At 38.2% G+C, this 20,122-nt stretch overlaps 1 protein-coding gene across 1 annotated transcript in view; it reads right to left on the bottom strand.

Annotated features, from left to right (window-relative positions):
- The window catches only part of LOC140223803 (cell adhesion molecule Dscam2-like), a 29,348-nt gene extending 14,017 nt beyond the window's left edge, over nucleotides 1–15,331 (bottom strand). Inside the window, 16 exon segments of the mRNA XM_072297544.1 lie at nucleotides 62–243; nucleotides 855–1,127; nucleotides 1,495–1,676; nucleotides 2,135–2,201; nucleotides 2,204–2,251; nucleotides 3,026–3,181; nucleotides 6,309–6,449; nucleotides 6,812–6,990; nucleotides 7,754–8,045; nucleotides 8,736–8,870; nucleotides 9,365–9,513; nucleotides 9,860–10,013; nucleotides 10,597–10,770; nucleotides 11,687–11,806; nucleotides 14,562–14,846; nucleotides 15,289–15,331. Coding sequence (XP_072153645.1) covers nucleotides 62–243; nucleotides 855–1,127; nucleotides 1,495–1,676; nucleotides 2,135–2,201; nucleotides 2,204–2,251; nucleotides 3,026–3,181; nucleotides 6,309–6,449; nucleotides 6,812–6,990; nucleotides 7,754–8,045; nucleotides 8,736–8,870; nucleotides 9,365–9,513; nucleotides 9,860–10,013; nucleotides 10,597–10,770; nucleotides 11,687–11,806; nucleotides 14,562–14,846; nucleotides 15,289–15,331 — 2,580 coding nt within the window.
- Between the last annotated feature and the right edge of the window lie 4,791 nt (nucleotides 15,332–20,122).

The raw sequence follows: 20,122 nt of genomic DNA, 5'->3' as shown, positions 1-20,122 counted from the left end.
GACTTAAACTCTAAATTGCTGTTTCTCAGGAGGCAAAAAAGAAAAAAATTCCGTAACAAACCTTCAATTCGTAGCTGGTGGTTTTTCTCGACAGAGGCATGTCTTGCGGTTCACCAGTAGCCATGCGATATGTGAGGGTAAAGCCTGTTAAAGGTGCACCACCTCTGTCTGGGACTTTCCAGTGCAGAAGAATACTGCTGCTAGTAGCACTTGTGACATACAATACAGGAGCTGCAGGCAATACTGTAAAGGAAGCATCAGTATTTCACATTTAATAACTTTAAACTGTGATTATTACATAGAAAAAACTGCCAATTTCCCCTGAACTCTTAGAAAATACACAATAAAATGCTTAAACTATGGAAACGATGTTTTGCAAGTAGTGCAACTGCATTGCTATATGTGAGCCCCAATTTTACATTTCCATAAGAGTGACAGCTGAAAAATAAGGTTTTACACCTAACTTCTCTTTGTCTGTATTTTAATGATGTTTAATTACTGAGAATTTTCAGTAGAAAGGAAATAATTTGTAAAAAACCACCTGATAAGTATGAAAGATTTATTGAGCTCTGCAGATGAGCTGCACCCTAATTTTGAGCTTAGAAAATCGAGAAAAAATTGGGGCTTACTTGCAAGTGTCTATCATAAACTAGCCTTACATCCCACAGAGCTTGGCCATTTTTTTAAAACTTAGAAATTCCTCAACATAGAAACCTACTTACAAGAGTGGTACAAAAAAAAAATCCCGATTCAAGATTTTTTTTACTTTAAAGTTTAGATGCCACTAAATAGAGATGAAATCATTTGAAAATGGAGGACTACATTATCAATACATATCAAAAGACACGGAATACCTTGAATGACAAGAGTGTGAGTGATCTTGTCCGAGCCTGAAACATTCTCAACTTGACACGTGTAGTTGTCAGAGTTATTCCTTTGGAGGTTCGTGAGGAACAGTTCTCCCGAATCCAAGATCTGAATATTATGGCCGTTGGAATGTAGAGGCCTATCTCCGACCAGCCAAGTGCGATGCGGCTGAGGTACCCCGACCATATGACAAGCCAGAGTAACGGACGTTCGCCACGCTCGAAAAACAACTCGACCAAATGAGAAAATCCGGGCTGGCACTGAAATCAAGGATGAAAAAATTATCAAAATAGTTTAACTTGCCTAGCATTCAATATTACCCAGAGGACTGTAAAACTCCCCTACCCCCTTTTTTGCCCCCAAATAAAACACCCGTTAAACTTCAAGTGCTTGATGTCAATATTAATATTTACAAAAAAAATAATCCACAGTTAGAGCAATTGTAATTGAAACTTGCACTTGACCAAATCTTTCCCACTTTTTGGGCTTATTTTGATTTTTATTAATGAATTTTCACTTACTATTTGAACTTTGAGAGATTATATAGACAATAGGTATGGAAAAAATTTCAGGAGAAACAATGGTGGGCGAAATAAAAATGAAGTATTTAACGTGTTCTACACTTACCTCTGGCCGTGGGCATTTGAGATACAACTCGAGAGCTTTGGCCTTCTCCGATTTTTGTCGAGGCTGTGACCCAAAACTGATACTCGATGTGTTGCTGTAGACCTTTTGCTTCAAAATGCGTTTGCTGGCTCGGCAAGTTCCGCTTTGCATGATTCAACTCTTCCTTGTTGCCATTGACAACCCTGTGAACGAATAAATACAATTCTAAAATTTGTTTGGCGGAGGCTAAAACAATTTAACAGTTGAAAAAACCTCCAAATGCATGGTTAAACAAAAAACCCACACTTTTGCTAACGCCATTTTACAGCCCATCGTGAAGCCGGTAAACCATGGAGGAACATAATATTGATGCAATGTCATATGGATGCAGTAAATCTATCTTAATAGGGAATATTTCTCATTAAAATGACTTTACACACTTCCTCATGTAACAACATAAACAAAAACAACATTTCAAGGAGGTCAATTGGTTAGAATATAAAATTAAAGTAAATTGCAGCAAATAATTATAAAGAATTATTATGCTTTTGATGCAAGTACAAGTAATTTTTACAGAAGCAAAAGTAAACTATAAGCTACCTTTTCCTCCCAACTTTGAACTTAACGCTTTGATTATAGAAATGTTAGAAAGCTTTCTTACCGAGTATAAAAGTTATATTTTGTAATGACTCCATTTGGCTCTTTGGGTGGAAGCCAGGAGACAAGAAAGAATGAGCTGAGCTTAAAACGACTTTTATATCCTCTGGGGCCCCAGGAACTGGAAAGTACATGCAAGACGGGAATTAGTTAAAGAAAACTCAAGGATCAGTTACATTCAGACTGAGAATACCGAAGCAATGAATAAATTATAATTATCAGCCTTAAACAGTAAAGATCACCCAGGCTGACCAAGATACTTCGTAGATTTTGACTGGTTTGAAACTTTCATCTCAAATTCTTTGATTTGGCTGAACAAGTTTGATTCAATTATGAATTTTTTTATGTGATGCTCTTCGCTTTTTAGCTATACTTGCGATTAGCTTGCTATGTTAAGCTTGGAAAATTGAAGTTAAAATGTGCTAATTTAAAGAAAATTAGGGTTTGAAAGATACATTTTCCGTGTTTTTACATGGGTTTTCTAGGAGTGATGCTGCATTGTTACTGTGTTTGGTTTTAAACATGCTTTTCTTTGGTAAATTGGAGAGATAAATTAGCTGCATGCTGTTTTTGCTTGGTTCATTTCAACTCAAGAGTCTAGGAACAAGAAAGGAAAGCTCTTTCTGATCATAAATGCAGTGTTGCAACAATGTCATAGGAGACAGTATACATGTAAAAAAGCTAAAAGATTCACTTTCCAATTTTACTTGTCACAAAATCTTAAAAAAAGAGAAGAAATATCATTATTAAAGCTTATGAGGTTGTGCAGAGCACCACATCTAACAAAAGCAAAATTTCCTTTAGTTTCCATACCTCCGTTTCACGTGCAATCCTCTGGTATAGTTTGCAGTGCAAAAAAATACTTGGAGTTTCATGTTGCATTAGAGGCACTTACCATCTTCATCAGTAGTGCATGGAAGAGGGTACGAGTACGGACCACTGCCCATTTTTGTGAACGCTAAAACTTGAATAGTGTAGTTGGTGAATTTCCTTAATCCAGATACCACAATAGTTAAGGCCGTTGTTTTCCTTGTTTCAAGTTGATCAGCTCCTGCAACACAACATACTGGGGTCAGAAAAAGATCAGGCATTGAATAAGATTTCGGAAATTGATTGGGATGAGAAATTATTAGTGATATCATTCATCAATTTAGAAAAGAGATCTACCCAAGTCTGATTTTGTCCAAAATTTTATAGAAATTATATTCCTGAAAAATGGTAATTTTTCAGAAGTTTTTCAAGTTCATATAGAAATATCCAAAAATAAGGCAAGAAGTGGCGTGGCGTCAATGATCGATTATCGATACTTCCCCATTTGAAGCTATGGTAGAGAATCGATTATTAAGGTGTTCGCTGCGAAACCCTGTTAATCGATCTTTTTCCATAGGTTTAAATGGCAGATCAATCTATATATCGCAAAGCATGCCACGCCACTGAAGGCAAACGAAATGACAGCCTCTTTATCATATTTTTTTTCTTTTAGTAACATTTTTCACACCTAAGATACAGCAAATCTGCTTGCCTGCCTGTGAAAATAAAAATATTCAAGAAAAAACTTGAGGCCAGAAAAAATGTCTCCGCCTCCCCTCTATACATACCTAGAACCAGATTTAACATCTCTGAAAAAATTGCGAGGAAGATTTTAAGTAGGCAAAACGGTAATACATGAACTATAGTCTGTCCGCGATGGGAAGAACCATGGAAATTCGGAATTAATTGCACTATTTTACAGGGTGGAGGTGTCTCGACCCTCGTCAACTGTCACCTCTCGGTGTTCCGCTCAGGCCACAGCCGCCGCACAGGAAGCTACGGGCCAGCACGGTTGGCACGCGGCACATGCACTCAGTACATTTGGACTGCACTTTGCAATTTGAAGCTATAAATTCTGGCTCATCAAAAAAAACACTTATGTGCATAAGAAAACTAATGGCACATACGTTGTTTTTAAACCAGGCCGGAATTTATAGTTCCTAATTGCAAAATGTAGTCCATTTCTGCTTACTCATATTATGACTTACGTCTATGAATTATAGTTGCGACTGCTGTACAATGGTTTCCAAGTTTTTCTGCGCTGTTGTGAGTTATACCCCCTTACCCCTGATTCTTAGCCAAGAATTGAAAGCGCTAAACTTGAGATATATTTTCAAGAGAACAATCTCATTACCCAAAGTATCTTCAGGAGGAATGGAGAAAAATATGCTCATAATTTGGTGGCCCTAGAAAGGGCCGTTTTATATTAGAGTGACAATAATTGATAATTGTTGTTCTCTTCGTTCATCGGGGCAAGAACTTGACTCCAAGGCTGTGAAAGTCTTCTTTCAAAAAGGTTCCAAGGTTCTCGTCCATTACTTCGTCTTAAGAGTCATCATCAGAGCCGGACCAATCAAATTCGTCATCATCGTCGTCGTCATCAGCGCCCAAATGAATTAAGAACTGTTCAACCTCCACATCTGCCAGTCCTTCTTGTTCCCAAGCCGCTTCAACAACCTTCTTCACATGTTCGACGTAAGAATTCCAGTCGTCCGCAGAACATTTGTCAACTGCTTCTAGGAACAGCCCTTTGACATCTCCAAGGTTTTGGGTTGTATTACGTTTCTGGACGTAACCTTTCAACCATGCCTATACCATTTCAATGGCGTTGAAATGGCAATGGTAGGGTGGTAAACGGAGAACCTGGAAACCTAGAGCTTTCGCTTCCTCATCAAGGACGTACAAAGGTCTTGGTGGTTTAGTGCTTCGGACTAATTCCAGAAGTTCTAACTTCAGCATTTTTTCAGAGCATGGCACATTGTGCTCCTGTAGCCATTTTATGATGACGGCTTTCCTCGCTGCTCTCACGGGGGCTTTGTCCTTGACACGGGAATGATATGGCGCATTATCCATTATGGTAGTGGAGCCAGGTGCAAGTGCCGGAAGTAACGTTTGGAGGAACCATTTTTCAAACGTTTCTGCGTTCATTTCCTCGTGATAGTCCACGGTCTTCTTGGAGGAAAAAACTAATGGAGGTGCAGAAATCCACCCAGAAGCTCCTCCGGCATCGCAAATAATTAGCCATTCTCCTTTGCCCAATTTGGGGTCACTGATGTGAGCCTTTACGGTCCCATCAGAGATGCCACGAGTTGGACATGTGTTTTTGTTCAGCCATGTTTCGTCGAGGAAAATGGCTTTCTTCCAGTCAATTTTACGAGCAGCTCGCAAAAAGAAGCATCTTTGCAGAGCCATAGCCGGTTTCTCCATGAGCACCACTCGGTTGTTCAATTTCCTGTAGATGAATCCCAGTTTCTTCAGCAGAATGTGAAGCTTAGTTCGAGAAACAGTGAGAAGATTAGCCTCAGACAGAGATTTATGTAGTCTGTCTAAAGTTGGCACAGTTTTATCTTTAGAGAGCGTAAATATGCCTCCGTATAGCATCTGCATCGAAATTGTCCAGTTTCATGCTCTTGTCTGGGCGTTTCTTTCCAGGTGTTGAGAACTTGGGTTTCTGCCGGGTCGCCTCCAGATGAGTTTCCTTCTTGATCCTCTTAATTGTCGATAATCCAAGACCAAGTGCTTGTGCACCTTTCTCCAGGACTTGAGAGACACCAAGCAAAGGTCCCTTATTCTGTTTCTCCTGTTCGAAGTATTGGATGACGCGACCCAAAATTTCACGGGTTTGCGAAAGAAGCACTTGACGCTTTCCACGATCTTCTTCCATATTTGGGTGATGATGCTCCAGTTTCGTTTTGAATGCAAGTGCAACTCCGGTGCAAGGTGGTTATCATTATATAGCTCAGCGATGGACTTTCATCCACCAATGAGAAGTCTGGAAGTGTTCATCAGCGATCCAGCTCGTTTGAGGCATCGGAGTGGCGGTTTTCCCCGGGCGCGACTTGAGCCTGGAGCGGAGAATCCCGGGTGCTGAGCGCCGAGCGGCGCGACTCGTGAGGAGCCAGCCCTCTGTGCGGTGCGCCACGGTCCAGGGTTGGTTCGGTGCTTCATCGCGGACAATGGCTCGAACGCTACCCTTGCTTCTACATAGTGCAATTAATTCCGAATTTCCACGGTTCTTCCCATCTCGGACAGACTATACGTCCAGATTTTTTTTTGAACCAGGTTCACAAGTATTTTGAGTTAAAATTGTGTACGGAAGAAAACTTGAATTCATCATTTTTTAAAAAAATTAATGACAGGGTACATACCTGGGTCTTGAGAGTCATAGAGGATTTTGTAGCCCTGTATGAGACCATTGCTGAGAGATAAAGGGGGAGGCTGCCAACTCACTTGCAGGGATTGTGAACTCAAAGCTGCACAGCGTACATCTTCAGGTGGAGCACTGGGAGCTAAAAAAAGAATAAAAGTCAGGGTCAATTAGTACATCAAACATCAAAACACTCGATTACATCTTCAAAGAAAAGAGACCTTTATTAGAACAGAAAATCACAGAAAAAATTGACTGTAATAAATTCTTATACTATTACAAAATTAATATTCAGTTTTTATTACTCAAAGGGGGAGATACAAAATTCAATGAAGAATTTAGGATAATAAATGCAAATTATTTTAACACTACTGATATGAACGTTCTCGCAAAGAGGGAAACGAACAATATGGTAATGTCTTTACGAAGAAGTTTCAATGAGTTTTTTTGCCTTGTAGTATTTTTCACTAAATAAGAGGAAAAACTTGAGAAAAGTTGTTTTACCATCTTCCAAAGTAAGAGCGTTTACTGGTTCTGAGAGAGGTCCTTGTCCAATTGAATTGTAAGCTTGGACCACCACTAGATATCTGGTGTATTTTGATAAGTCGGTAAAAACGTGCTCCCCTGTGCCTTTGTCACCATCTCCGAGAACTTCTGTCATATTGTAGCTTGATGACCCGGAACTAAAATCATAATTAGATCTTGAAATTCTGAAACTAAATTTATTTAAATGTAGTCTTTCATTTTGTGTAAATTCACTAAATTATTTAATTTGCTTTTGTATTTGATTTACTTCTGCCATGAGCGAAATGGGTTCTGGCGAATGGGTTCAAGTTGTTAGCCTTACCTCTAAACCCTCTTCCTTAGCTCGGGCTTGGGACTGGCAACACTGCTGAAGAGACGGCACAGGATATTTAAACGAAGACGGACTTTATTTTTTTCCTCACACAAGGTCCACAAAGTTCCTTTTTATCGTTATTATAAGTTTAAATATACAGCAGTATTTATACGTTAAAATATACATATAATTATTATAAAAAGAAGCTCAGTGGACCTTGTGTGAAAAAAAATAAGTCTTCCTTCACTCTTTGTAGGACACAATATTGGAGTGCCTTGAGTTGGTCTTTGTGTCACAATGACAGATTTTCAAGTGTCTTTGAAAACCTGTCACAGCTGGAGCTGGAACCAAGGACCATAGTGCTGGCAGCAAATTACCTTCACAGCTACATCACCAAGGCTGGCTGAAGGTCCGAAAATTGTAGATTCCAAAGGTTTTATGAAGCTTTATAATTCAATATTCTTTGACGTCACTCCGCTGCACATGTATGCATATACATATTTGTAAAGGCAACGCTTATTTAACTCAACTTTAAAAAATTTGGCACCAGCATCATTTGGAAAATAGTTGGTTTCATACAATTTGATAATTGGAAGAAGTTTGCTTACTTTGATTCCTTGAAGCCAACATTATATCCTATGATTTCTCCATGCCTATAGTCTGGATGTGGAGGCGACCAGGTTACAAGTAGTTCCGTAGAGGACAGAGCTCGTACAGAAACCTCTAGCGGTGGTCCAGCAGGTCTTTGAGACTCTGTTGTGATCAATATTTCATTGCTTGGGCTGCTTTGTCCTGCAGAACCTTCGGATATAACCCTCAGGAGATAATTGGTTGCAGGCTTCAAATCGTCTATCAAGGCTCCTCTCTGCTGCGAGTTCACCTCCAACTTTTTCCAACCACCTGTTAATGAAATTGAAAAAATAATGATGATGCTTCTGCCTAAAGCCAAGGATACCAGGGGATCAATTTGTTTGAAGAAGATCCAATGAGGAGAGGTTCTTGCTGTGGTAAATCACGTAGTCCACAGCCAAAGTAATATCTATATCTTAGCCTATTTATCTAACCTATGTACATGGGTAGACCAAACGTTCTTCCTACGGCCGTAGCAAAATGTCAAAGATTTTGAAGAGCACTACAAAAAGAACATTTGTACATGGAACACTTATCAGTTGCTATTGAGAAACAATGTTTAATTATTAAAGACTAAAATTAGCATACTTAACAGTAGGCCCTCTTTTTGAAACTTTTAAATTTAAAAATGGTAACTTTTATTTCTTCATTTTATTTTTCAAAAGCTTAGTATGACCTTTCAGCATTGCAACTTTGAATTGTATTGTCAAACGTTGATTAAACAAATAAGATATTAATTTCTTTCAAGGTTTACGACCTACGTCAAGAAGTAAATTGTTTGAATGTTTATTGAGAATAAATTTACATCTCACTTCAAAAAAAGAATGGCTGCCCTTTTATACTTCTAAATATTAAAAACCTTTCAATTTAAATCAGACAGAATTGGAAGACTTCCTAGTAGAGAGAATGTCACATGAAGAGCTCAAGATTCTGAGAAAAAGAGGAAAAAAACCAACTTACTTTCTCCAGATCTTTTGTACTGGACGATGAACGCTGTGACTTCTCCAACATCTTCGCTCAAATGCTCCCACTGTAAATTCACAGCTTGGCTTGTGACCATGACTGCTTTTACATTACTCGGACTTTTCGGCGGCTCTAAAACAAAAAGAAAGGTTTTTGAGCCTACAAAATTTTTGTTACGCAAAATTGCAGATCTGGGAGAAGCTGTAGAAGTCGGATTAAAGAAAAAAGTAAAATTTTTTTACTTATCAGATCATTAATAGGAAGAATTCTTGGGAAAAGAGGAGTTCGCAGAAATAAGAAAGATTACAAAGTAGGTTAGAAAGGTTGCCCTCTTTGAAAAATCAATCATTAGTGTTGCAGAGTTCTTTAATAATGGCTTAATGAGTATAAAAAATTCAGTAGGTAAATCGAGCGTCAGTTCTGAGAAATTAAGTTTCAAAATTTACAACAGAAACATGATTTATCCCTGAAATCTCAAAAAAGCTAAAATAGAGTTAAGTATCTCTTTTCTCTTGGTCACTTAATTGGAGATTTATAAAAATGAATGAAAGCTAGTTTCAATCATCCTAAGGTTCACAGTTGGCTCTTTGAGCGAATTCAAATTTTTAGCGGTTTCATGTCGTTACCTTGAACGAGTAACTGCACAAGCTGTTGATCTTTGCCATACAAGTTGCTTGCTTGACAGTAATAGTGTCCTGTGTCTGATGCATCAGCATTTTTAATGTGCAAACTTGCTAGGACTCCATCTTCAGTTACTTCTTGTCGTACAACTACCCTGAAAATTGAAAAATAGAAATTTCTCTGAAAAACATTCCTTTAATTTTTTAAATGGTTCTCGATTGAAAATTTGACTACTATTGGTAATTGGAGCCAGAAATAATGTAATAAAGGAAAAATCTAGTTCTGATTCCTGAACTGTCCACTGCAAAACCGGTCAAAGTGACCTTCTTGTTGTTGGTCACACTGAGCAAAAACAGTAATAATGACTAACATTTAGAACAAATTGTTTTCATTCTGCTGCTGTGCCACTGCTTAAAGGTCTACCATGTTCAGAGAGGTGAGCAATATTTAATAGGAACATATAATTAATAATATTCAAACTTAGTGGGAAAAGCACAAACCGATAGTCAGAAAGGCTGTTCATTTTTGTTTGCTCCCCACTTCTCTGCCACACTACGTTGATTGGCTTGTCACCCTTAACTTTACACTCTAATAGAGCGTTGTCTGTTTTCTTCACTGTTTTATGCTGTGATGATTCTGTGAAGTATGGTGGAGCTGAAAAACAATAAAAAAGAAAAATATAAATGCTTCAATTTTTTTTTTTGGGGGGGGGGGAGTCTGAGCTCACTTGATAAAATGACAAATTAATTTAAAATTTAAAGGTATTAATGTAAGGATAGAAAAAGTAAAAGATATTTCTGCCGTATCGATAGCACACAGCCCAACTTTTCTCGGCTCTTCATCAGGTCTTTTGATTTGCACAATTGCTTGAATATTATGATATTTAAGCGATTGGATATTGTAACATAAGATATATGAAAATATTTTAAGTTGAAAACTATTAATGAATGTGCAATTTGATTTCTAAATCGTGTGACCTCCACAACAGCGTCATGGCGCTAAAAAGCTTTGCATATTCCTTTTTTTTCACATATATTCACATAGAATGTATGTTTTTCAATAAAACTTAACATTTTCATCCTCTTTGCCCTTGAAAAAATTGACTATCAATGCGCAGTATAATTTAAATTAACATTATAGACAAACTAATCAGGATACCAACCTGAGTAAGAACTTCATTAGTTAACAAGGAATAATTGAAAAAAATACGAAACCAATAGTATTGAATCGTACTTACAATTAACTTTAAGATGAACGACCTTCCCCAAAGGTGAGCCAATTCCATTCGTTGCTTGGCACAAATAGTAGCCTTCTTGGTCCTCTTTGACATTTTGCAAAAGCAAAGAGCCATTACTCAGAAGTTTCACAAACATCCTTTCTTTGATGATTTCATACTCCCCCGATTTGCTGCCTGTGAGTTGAAACATTGAAAATTAATTCAACCAAGGACAAAACCAGTTGTCATGAGACTGACCTTTAAAAACAGGTAAATATTTCGAATTCATCCATGGATAGCCTGATTGTCATGTGACTCATGATGTCACAGGGCTCAGCACTCTCTTACCTATTCATGGATTTTGACTGAGTTCAAATGATCATGGCATATGCGCCAAACAAAGACATTGAATCATGTAGACCGTGCATCCTGTGTTACGGAAGGCGAAGCAACTTTAAAAATTCGCATGTGATGGGTGGCACCGACCCACATGGATGAGTTCGTGTGTCCCAGTTGTGCACATCTGCGCATGCGCAGTAGCTCCAGTGAGCAGATTGTGAGGTTCCTTGAAGTTCGACAATGCTGCGGGTGTAGTTACTAAACGGACTGAAAATGGACTCAAACGAGATATTCGTGAAAACCGAGTGCGGGCATGACTCATTGCGCAGTCTCATCAAGTTCTTGGGAGCTCTCGCCCATCATGGGGCCCAGAGACTTGGCTCCGCCAGTACTAAGCCGAGCCAGACGGACGGTCTACGTGATTCAATGTCTTTGGCGCCAAATAGCCCCTATTTTTATTGTATTCTCTCATCTTGATTTTATGCCTGTTTTATTAGTTATGCTTCACTTAAAAAACGGTCGTCTCTCCCATACATTTTGTGAAACTCCGACTTGAAAAATCAATTCAAAAGTCAACAGCAAAATAAGCCCTGGTAAAACCGCATATTTGAGTGATGTTATTAAATGGGCTATCATCATGCAAAACAAAAACAATCATTGAAGCTTTTTTGCCGATGGTTTTTTGTGAACTAATTGTAAGTTGAAAATTAGTTGTAAAAAACATTTGCTCCTAAAAATTCATTCTCATAAGTTCAATAAAAAAGTTATTTACCGGTCGCTTTTTTCCAACAGGTGCTTGGTTGCGGTACACCTTGTGCTTGGCAATTTAACAACGCTGGTTGATTCCTTAGAACACTTACATCCATGGGTTCTACAGACCATTTTGGAGGAACTGGTCAACAAAAAGAAAAAAATTAATGTGATTGAAATTAATACCCAGATCTAGGCATGGTTCTCAACCCTTTAGCTGCAAAAGCTCGCCACAAACAAGTAGATCGAGAATCCATAATATCTTAGGTTGTCAATACAAATTTCAGGAGCCAGAAATGAAATGTGTAATAAAGTATGTCAATGGACAAAGTTCTTTGGTAAATTTATCATGAGTGAAGTAAAGAAAAAGTCTGAGATTACTTTCAGTACTTGCACCAAAATAGCCTACGGACTAGCTATTTAAAGGGCAAGAAGAGAGTTCAATGAGAACTTCTTGTCTGCTCGGAAATTGTGTATTCAAAGAAAATCGTGTTGGACTAAGTTAGATGAGTAAGTTATAAAAATTCTGCAAAATAGAACAAGTTCATCAATGAACCACGTTTCTTATTCATGAAATATTTATCCGTTATTTTTCCTACAAGATCTCACTACTCACACTGATCATGGATCAATGCCCTTTTTAATAAAAAGCTGAATAAAGAAAAATAAATGAAAACACACAAAGCACGAGTGACGTTAGATGGCTACATCTGCTAGTGAACACTGAATTATTGAGATACTCGTAAGTGTTGACAACAAAACACTCAATAATCACAGCTAACAATAAACTGCTAAAAAAACAACTTGTGACAACACTCTCAAGGATTAAATCTTGAACTATGATCAAGATTCTAGATTAACCATCTAGTCTATAATCTAACCAGATAGACTGTCACTCTTCAAACTTCAAGGGTAATAATTTTTTAAAAAAAATTTATTTTTATTTTTAATACTAATTGTAGAGGCTCTTGAGAACTTGTCTTGTAAATTTTTCATGGACTAAAGCAAAAGATAATTTGACTATTCTTATGAGAATTTAAGTAAATAGAAACTATTCCGAACAAGAGCCATTATTTTCTGAACTTTAGATTTTAAAATTCTCTTCTCATGCTTCTGAGTCTTTACTTAAGGTTTGAAGGGTTACAGCAATTCTGGATCTAACGGTGAATTTCTAACAATACTGCAGAAGCAATCTATTCGGTGATCTTTCAGTACGTAAATACTAGGTAAATTTCTACTGATTAAAAGTGAAGCTGTGAAATTGAAACATTGATTGAAATCGGTCATAATTAAGCAGGTGAGATAAAAGTCATTTCATTTTCATTCCTTGTGATGAAGAATGATAAGTATATGATTAGAAAATACGATTATATCTTAGAGATTGCTCATAAAATTGCCACATACTTAAGTTTTTTTCAATTTCATTTTGCAGTACTGTATTCCAATCCCAAAAAATTGACATTGACTACCAGAATCATTTATAAAGGGCCCTCCTTTCCTCTGCGGTGACTGGTTTCTTCCAATTTTTTTTTCATTCAGCAATCCTATCACTTTTTAAAAAGAAAAATGGGTACTTCATTGAAAGAGTAATGAGATAAATTTGTTCCTAATTCAAGTTTTCAACAAACAGATAATTACTTTTCAAAATAAAACCATCCTCCTCAATGAAAGAACAAAATTATACTGGATTACTTAAATCTAAATGCAAAAAAAGAGAACGAATTCAAGTTTTGAGTGAAATTTGGTCGGCGGAAGAAGTCCAAATAAAAAAACTGCCTCATGCAATTTCGCATCAGAGAGCTTCGAATTTATATGCCACTTGGTACAAAATTTTTGAGTAGCATATTAAAGGTCAACAAGCAATCAAATCGCGTAAGTAACAAGTACACACCCCTGCGATAAGTGGTTGCAAAAATGTATCATGATACTGTCAAAATTGGCATTGCAGCGATGAATTTCTACATTACTTTTTGCAGTTGCTGAATGGATAAATAATAACAAGACAGTATCATGTAATTAATATTATTCTGATGTTTGCAGTGAGGTTAGCAACTCCTTGAGAAGTTAAATTCTGAACTTCTCATCATGTATATCGTTTCTTGTATAAAATTTTGATGCAGAAACGTACAATATAGATTATAGAGCTGTGATTGAGACATTGTTTTGCTAGCACAGACCTTGTTTTTGGCTTTTATCATCTACCTACACCTACAGATACCTAGCATTGGGTACGAGTATTTAAATAACTTTAAAGCTGTGATTAAGTTTTAAGTTGAAGGAAGAAAAGGAATTAAAGACACACATGCACCGAAAAAAAAAATAAAGTTTAAAAAGGATCAGAAAACAAGGAATATATTAAGAAACAAAAAGATAGGTGCCGATACAAAATTTTACCTTGTGGTGGGAAAACAATGGGGATTCCAGGAGGTGCATTCCGAAAACTTTGGATAACAACGTATGTTGAGGTGCCAAAGCATCTGAACATCAACTAAACTTCTCTAAGTCTGATTTTTCGTTCTTTGAGCATAATGTGGTTACCTTTCACCTGAAGATTAGCCGAATATCGGACTTGAGAGGCTGGGTTGGAGGCGACGCAAGTGTAGTCGCCCGAATGAGCAGAGGATAAATGGGGGATACTAAGTAAACTGGAAAAAGAATCAAGGGTGGAAACGTTAACGCCCAACTGGGCTGGAAGGGGTAAGCCATCCTTGAGCCACGATATCGTAATCGGAGGGTCGCCATGACTCACACCGCAAACAATTCTTGTTCGCATTCCTTCCGCAAGTCCGTCCGATGGGATAGAGAAGGGCTCAATAAGAGGAGGAACTGAAAGAAGAGTAGAGACAGAGATAGAATAAGAACAAATTAAGAGGATAACAAAAACAGAACACGTTTACCGTTCACGATCAATCGCTGCGTGTGGTGCACCTCTGCAGCAGGGTTTCGAGCGTTACAGGTGTAGTTCCCATTGTGGTCAGGCGAGAGGTGCTCTATCACGAGGATGTTCGTGAACGCATCCATTTTATTAACAGAAATATGATGCCGCGGATCCAGTGGCTGCCCATCTTTATACCAAATCATCTCCAATGGTAGGTCACCCACAGTTACAGAGCAGGTTAGGGTAACCCGCTCCCCTAGGTGCGAAACTCGCTCCGGAACGATTGGAGCTAGCTTAGGAGGAACTGAAAGTCATAAGAAAATTCATTTTTACACCACCATCATATGTTGCAATTTTCTGACTCTCCAAGAAAAATCTCCGTAATTTTTCACAACTTCAGGCCAATTTTCAACCTTTGAAACCTTCCTTACAAATGAAAAATAATGATCATCTTCAGAAAATAACTTAAACATTGAAAGAGCGTCTATGCAATATTTTCCTTTTTGTTGGTAATTAGTAATTAATTAATTGATCATTTTTTAAAGTCAATGGAAAGTTGTGCAAATTTTTCTGTTCCACAAATCTGGAATCTACAATGACTATTCAAATTTAGGAGAGAGACAGGTGGGAAAGAAGGGGTATGCTAGTTAGTCGACGGCTGTAAGAATGAATGGGAATCAAAAAGCGCCAGTGACGTTAGCGGCGACGACGTCACCACAGACAGTGAGCGTTATGAATCAACCCACATGTAACATCAAACAAGCACTCAACAGGTGCACAAATCCTCATTTTTTAGTGTTTTCTTTTATCTCTCTCCCTCTCTCAACCGAATAGTAAAGCCGAACGGACCGATTTTATATTGAAGTTTTATTAGAGGTAGTCCTACCAGAAAATGTAGCAAGCTCACCATACTTTTTGGTGGAAACCACAGTCAGTAAAAATTATGTATCCTACCATTTTGCCGTGATAACAGAGAGAGCGAAAAGTGTAAAATTCTCGAAATCGAGTTTCCTTAAATATTCGTCTAATCTCTTTTAGATGAAATCATTGAAATAGCTAAATCAGCAAAATTCATCATAATTGTATCATAAAGAGATATATGAGATAGCCGTAAGTGCACAAAAACTGACGTAGTTCACTGGAAAAAAAAAAACACACATCGGATCTAGAGTCCAGACTCTTGAAAACATTGACAAGAAAAAATACTCTTGATTCGATCAGATTTTTGCTTAAATCAAAACGAAATCCGCCTAAATTAAGAGGCTTGGTTCTTGATTTAAGCTAGATTCTGATTGAATCAAAAGTACTTTTTCTTGTCGATGTTTTTAAGAGTCTGGACTCTAGATCCAATGTGTTTTTTTTTCCAGTGAGGCTTCTTTCAATAAAATTTTCAGAAGCTTCTGAGCCCGTCTTCTCAAAACGTTACTTTTGCAGTTACCCTCTCTTCGCTATCGCGGCAGCATTTCCCCCTCGTTATTTAAAAGAATACCTACACTGATACAGCTGTTCCACGCCGCGTTTTCAACTTCCAACAAATTTCGGCTTGTCGTGTATGACTCGTCGAGTAAAAGTGAACAACTAAGAGCTAACGTGCTTTGCCGGCGCTATCATTTCCATCGGTCGTTAATTAATTGTGGGATCCATCCGTCTCATTTGCGGTGGGATGCAGGCGATTAGTTTTTCACTTGTGAATCAGTAATTGAGCCCATGGCTAATGGCCGAGCAGCGGGATAATCTCCGGTGCATTGTTTGTTTAGGCCGGCGCCGCGCGCCAGATGCATGTCCAACACGCGAGCGCATCATGCGATCTTGTAGTTAGCCGCCGAAGGGACAATTTAACTTCCTCGTCATCCCTTTCAGGCCGCCCGTTGGCGTGTTTGCGTTTTGACTAAATTAAAATGTGTCCAACAAAGGCAACGAACAATGCCTCGTCTTTGTCATTTCCCCAATTTAGGAGGCTCATTAAAGGCGCTTCCCTCTTCCTTTGAGCAGAGAAATGCTTGAGTCTTGGTTATCCGCGATTACTGCCGGCTGATTGTTGAAATTGGTAGACAAAGCGATGGACAAAATGGATATGAAGGGGTCCTATTGGTGGAAGCGGGTGGTTGCGATGGTCAGAGGAGATAGGAAGGAGACTAACTAACGGAAATCCGTTAATAGTACATAATTTTCTCCCTCAGTCTACTGGAACCACCCATTTCAACCTATAGGATCGCTCCATACTCCCTATGTCTTCTTTGTACATAGCTTTGTCTATCAATTTTATCAAAGATTTTGTCAATGTAGCCCATCAAAAGACTTGAACACAACAAGTATACACATACACATGAAGGAATACCTAATTATTTCTAAACAGTTTTTATTTAACTCGCTAAAAACTGTAAATTTAGGACAAAAATTATCATGTAAATTTCACATTATGTCAGGATATAAATAGTTGTATTGCAATGGGTGAAGTTGCACAATCTTAGCAACATTGCAATGCTCCTGGTTTCTTTTTGCAAAATGCAATCCATATATGGGCAACTTTCCTCAAAAATACATAATTTATCCGGGGGCATTTGGCACCTTTCTAATGATCATACCGCGTTTTTCTTTAGCATGGCAGGAAGGAACTCTATCTTATAGGACCCTGTGTCCATACTTTCCCTGGACAGGCTACCTGCAGTACCTTAAACGTTTGTACTATCCATGTATAATTTTGTTGTTTGATTTTGTTGCAGTGGAGGAGCTGGAGTGTTTAGCGGACTGGAAGGACGGTTCGAGTCGGTACCTGGTCGGGCGGCTGGAGCACAAGACTGCGTCAAGTGACGAGGACAAGTACCGCTGCTTCATGTGGGAGGTGAACACGGAGAACGGGAACCACTTCTACCAGGTCGCCCAGTCTGGAGACGCCTCCTGCTCTGGAATCCTCTCGCCCACCGAGGGCTCTAGGACCATCAAGCTCTCTAGAAGTAAGTCCCTCCGAGTTTATCCATCCTTAAATGATTCGATCGTATTGTGATCGGGCAACTCTCATCTGTACTTGATGACACCACCCGACAAATTCTCTGTAACTTTACTTATGATGTGTACACAATCTAAGTAGAAACTATTTGAAATTTTATTCCGTGTGTGCCATGACAGGGTGTCTAATGCACGGAAAAAGCGCGGATACACTGAAAAATCACAAATTCCTTGGGGATATATCCCCAAAGCTACATAATATACATCATAAATACATACATACATACATACATACATACATACATACATACATACATACATACATACATCCCCAAGGCTGCATATTTCCTAAAATAGTCCATTTATCAAGTTTCCGGTACGATTCCTCGTATCTTATTCGGTTTATTCCTTTGTCATTCCACTCGCCAAATCCGAATACAGACAAAAATGTGCGCGAGGTAAGAAGAAAAAGCAAGGAAAAAGTAAAGATTTCTGAGAATCGCCGAAGGTAAAGAAAAAGCAAGAAAAAGGCACTGAAAAAAGCAAGGAATTTTAATGACAGAGTACCAGGAGACACCCTGCATGAGATGACTTCTCCTTCTACTGTGTGACCATGAAAGGGCTATCAATGTTTTGATTACCACACCACCACACCCATTTAAACAAGAATTTGCCTTCTTCAACTTTCCATCAGAGTATATGTTGCAATATTTATTTGCGACTTACTACGAATAAATCATTTTTCAGAATCTTCGGCTCCTTTCAAAATTGATGAGTTTTTCTAACGCTACGTACTATTAAAACTTTTTTTAATTTCATAATAAGCATAGTATAGAGGACCTAATTGAAAATCCGTGATTTTGAATCACGGCCGGCAATCGGAAGAAATTTGGCAACGTCAAATTATCCATAAGTGATTTTTTTTTTCGCATCATCACTGCCCAAGTGCCCATAATGTACCAAAAGAGATGAGGAGCCTAGAAACTTCTATTCATCCACGTTGCAGAAATCCTGTATGTTAATGCAGGATTCGGGCGCCTTCAATTTGAGTGATACTTCCAGCTTTGCCAGAGAGTTAGTTTAGTTGCGTGACCTAACTTAACCCAATCTCACTCTGTTTGCGATCGGCTCTCGAGCTTTGTGATCGATCAGAATCATGAAACTCGGGCATATTCAATTACTGCAAAGGTAAAACGTGTTCCAACGTTCTGAAATCTTTTTAGATGTATTATTTTTTACAAGGTAACTCATCCAATTGTTTTTCTCGATGTTCTCAATGAATTTTTGTCACTTTATGGCTTTCGTAGATAAATGCTATCTCGACTGCTGTTCGGTCGATTTTTGTGATTTTCGGTACTTGAAGGTACTGTTTGACAGGAATTTAGAATGTTGGATCAAATTTTCAAAATTCCAAAATGCAAGATGGCGAACGCAACCTAAAGTGCTATATTGGCTTTTCCAAAAGTATCTATTCCTGCTTTTAAGATATGAATTTATTTTCTGATCATTTTCGAAATCAATTTTCCTTCTGCTAATACAAAACTTTATATGGTTTTATATAGCTCCTCAACACTTCAAACGTTGCCAAGCCTTCTCCGATAAATGTCTTATTTTGGATGATAATTATAAGTAGTTTTCCTTGAAATTTTCAGATGTTTCAGAAATAATTGCACATAAAATAATCTGAAAAATTACAGGGAAAGTTTTCCAACGTCAAAATCAGTATGCTGTCGTGCTAAGGAAAAACGCCGTTTGATCCTTCGGGCGTTGCCAAATTTCGTCTGATAAAACACGAAAATTCAACATATGAATATTTTCCTTCCAATTTTTTAGATAATTTTTACCGCAATTTTACCTATAGTTCCTCAAAATTTCTAGGAAAAATATTCATAACTTTCCTCAAAAATGAACATTTTATCGAAGAAAATTTGGCAAGTATCGAATGTTCATACAGCGTTCTTCCGTGGCACGGCAGTATGCTACTTTGTTGAGAACGAACAACCTAAACATTAATATAAAATTTAAGTCGAAGAAACGGACCAGAGCCAAGTTAGCCGGATTTAAAATATTTCCGACATTCGAACCAAACGGGGAACACAAAGGCGTCAGACGTTAGATGAGAGAGCCCACCTAAAACTAAAGATTTTGAATCCAGGTGCTCTCATATTGGTGCGTTTCTATCTCCATTCTGTAAAAGGCGCCTGCGATGGTCATTTACTCTTGGGAAACCTTCTTCCTCTACTCGTGTCAGTTGTTTAGAATCGTTGCCCGTAATGGGTGACATTACCTAGATTGTACCCTTGCCAAACGACCGTGCACTTACTCCTCGAATCTTGAGAACCTCGGTCGCGTCTGCCTCCCGGCGGGCGATCGATGCATCGTTTGTCCGATAGATGGCGCTGCCGAACCTAACAAAGTGCAAAGTAAATACTCGATCAGTCGAAGCATGTTGAATAGTGGTTTCACCAGGCGCCATCGTTTGTGAATTTTTTATCCAGAACGGCCGATTAGGTGCTCGGTGGCTGGTACTGCTCGCAACTGAGCACTGATTTAAATCAATGATGCTTCAACTTAGTTTCCTCGTGATATTAGCTGAACATATTGTCATGCTAAGGAAGGACACAGTGTTTGCTC

The sequence above is a fragment of the Bemisia tabaci genome, chromosome 3 (genome assembly GCF_918797505.1).
Source record: "Bemisia tabaci chromosome 3, PGI_BMITA_v3".
NCBI lineage: Eukaryota > Metazoa > Arthropoda > Insecta > Hemiptera > Aleyrodidae > Bemisia > Bemisia tabaci.
This window is presented reverse-complemented; position numbering and strand designations above follow the sequence as displayed.